The 2,592-nt window shown below is 66.7% G+C and overlaps 1 protein-coding gene across 1 annotated transcript in view; it reads right to left on the reverse strand.

Moving 5' to 3' along the window:
- FER1L5 (fer-1 like family member 5) overlaps window positions 1-2,592 on the reverse strand; it is a 9,170-nt gene that overhangs the window by 1,926 nt on the left and 4,652 nt on the right. The window contains exons 8-12 of the mRNA XM_085319190.1: window positions 2,384-2,539; window positions 2,208-2,299; window positions 1,561-1,731; window positions 716-864; window positions 506-645 (exon numbers count right to left, since the gene is read on the reverse strand). Of these exons, the coding sequence (XP_085175316.1) occupies window positions 506-645; window positions 716-864; window positions 1,561-1,731; window positions 2,208-2,299; window positions 2,384-2,539 (708 nt within the window). The remainder of the gene's footprint in view (window positions 1-505; window positions 646-715; window positions 865-1,560; window positions 1,732-2,207; window positions 2,300-2,383; window positions 2,540-2,592) is intronic.

The raw sequence follows: 2,592 nt of genomic DNA on the forward strand, positions 1-2,592 counted from the left end.
TTCTCGTCCCAGGGTCCCCATCGCCCCAGGGTCCCCACCAGCTCCCACCGCCAGCATCCTTCCTTGCCCCAAGGACCTTCGTTGCCCTTGTCCCCTGCGTCTCTGTCACCTGTGTCCCCGTCACTCCTCCCCCCCCATGTCCCTGCTTGCCCTTGTCCCCAATGTCCCCATCCCTCCAGTGTCCCCGTCACCCAGGGTCCCCATCACCCCCCCCAGCATCTCTGCTTGTCCCCAGTGTCCCCATCACCCAGTGTGCCCATCCCTCCCCCAGCATCTCTGCTTGTCCCAGTGTCCCCATCACCCAGGGTGCCCATCCCTCCCCCGGCATCTCTGCTTGTTCCAGTGTCCCCATCATCCCAGGGTCACAACCCCCCCCCGGCACCTCTCCTTGTCCCAGTGTCCCCATCACCCCAGGGTCCCAATCGCCCCCCCCCGGCATCCCTCCTTGCCCCGTCCCTATCATCGCAGCGTCCCCAGGGCCACCCCAGGGTGCCCCCGGCCCTGCCTGCTCCAGCCCGGGCTGGGTGCTGTTGTAGAGGGTGCGAGTCTCGAGGTGCTCGGGGACGAGGCGGCAAGCGCGGAGCAGGTGGAGGGCCAGGCGCTCCCGGGGCGCYCCGGGGTGCCGGTACGCGGGGGGCCCCCTCTCTGCAAGAGCGAGCCCATCGCATGGGCGCCCCACGCACCCGCCCGGTGCCCGCCCGGCACCCCGACCCACCGAACTGGGTGAGGAGGAAGGTGGATCCCCCGAAGGCGACGGCGCTGCCGTCGGCGCTGAACTCGGGTGCCGGCAGTCCCCGGGCACGGGCGAAGAGCTCCAGCGCCCGGCTGGGCGTGAGCTGGTCCCTCCATCGCCCAGGGCCGGCGCTGCGGGCACGGGGCCGGCTGAGGGCCGCGGGCATCGCCCGCCGTGGGGCGCCCGCTGCCGCCCCCCAGCCGGGGCGGCCCTGAGACACCTGGGGTGTCCCTGGTGGCTCTGCCCCTGTGCCCTGGCCATGCCCCATAGCCCTGTGCCACCCCACCGTGCCACCTTGGCTCCTTGTTCCTGTGCTCACCCATTACCATCTCCGCATGCCCGTCCTCCTGTGCCCACCCCAATCATCTCCCCAYGCCCGTCCCCTTCTGCCCACCCATAACTATCTCCCCATTCCCATCACCTTGTGTCCATCCATAACCATCTCTCCATGTCCGTCCACAACCACCTCCCCAAGCTCATCTTCTTGCACCCACCTGTAACCATCTCCCCATGCCTGTCCTCCTGCGCCCATCCGAAACTACCTCCCTGAGCCCACTCATAATCATCTCCCCATGTCCATCATCCTGTGCCCATCCATAACCACCTCMCTGTGCCCACCACAACCATCTGTCTATGCCCATCCTTCTTTGCCCATCCATCCTCATCCTCTTCTGCCCATCTAAARCCATCTCCCTGTGCCCATCTTCCTGCACCCACCCGTAACCAGCTCCCCATGCCCATTCCCCCTGTGCCCACCCAGCCTCGCTCCCTGGGTGCCCATTGCCCCGTGCTGCCACGGCAGGCAGCCGCGGCCTGGTGGCACCCACATGCGGTACAGCTGGGGCAGCCCGCAGTGGGCACGGAAGCGGGACAGCAGGCGGTTCTCCAGGTCAATGCTGGTGCTGCCGATCTCCTGGTCAGGCGGCAGCAGGTCATAGTCGAAGAGCGAGATCTGCAGGTCCTTCTCCAGTGGGATGGTGCCCGTCATCTCGAACATCCTGCCAGCAGGGTGCTGTCACCCCTGGGGACCCGCTGGCATGGATGACAGGGACTTGCACGGGGCCTGGGGACCCACAGGGATGGCGACCTGCTGGCAGGAGGAGCCACCAGCATGGAAAGCCAGCAGCATGGAGAGACCTGCTGGCATGGGAAATGGGGACCTGGTGACTTGGGGACCTACTGGCATGGGGAATGGGGACCAAGTGGCATGGGGACCTGCTGACACATGGACCCTCTGGCATAGGGATTGGAGACCCGGTGACTTGGGGACCCCGTGACTTGGGGACCTAGTAGCATGGGAGCCTGCTGCCATGGGGAGTGGGGACACCCCAGCACAGGCACCCAGTGGCCCAAGGACCCACCAGCACGAGGTCCCATGGCACGGCCACCCTGCCCCATGTCAGGTCTCCCAGGACCCCTAGCTCTGTGCCACCCGTGGGTGCCAGTGCCACGAGGACGCCTGCGCTGGCCGTACCTGCCGAAAACGGGCTCCAGGGTGTTGGGCACGTACTGATGACGGTCGCCCAACTTCTTTGTCCCCAGCGAGACGCGGACGTAGGGGTCGCACTGGTGGGCCGGGGCCGTCAGGGCYGGCGCGGAGCGGCGCACCGGGGCCGCGCACCCACGCTGGGTGCCCGTGGGTGACCTTACCAGTCCGTTCCTGTCCCTGGGGGGCAGGTCAAATGCCCGGATGATGTAGACCCGCACCAGGCACTCCTGGGGCCGGCTGGGGGGCAGCTCCTGGAAGTGGCGCGGTGGTGGGGGCAYGCCGGGATCCTCCGGCAGCGGGTAGATGCGGAAGAGCCCCTGCAAAAAAGAAAAGGAAAAAAAAGAAAGAAGAAAAAAGAAGGAAAAAAAAG

The sequence above is a fragment of the Rhea americana genome, unplaced genomic scaffold, assembly GCF_003343005.1.
Source record: "Rhea americana isolate MKP2758 unplaced genomic scaffold, rheAme1 scaffold_574, whole genome shotgun sequence".
NCBI lineage: Eukaryota > Metazoa > Chordata > Aves > Rheiformes > Rheidae > Rhea > Rhea americana.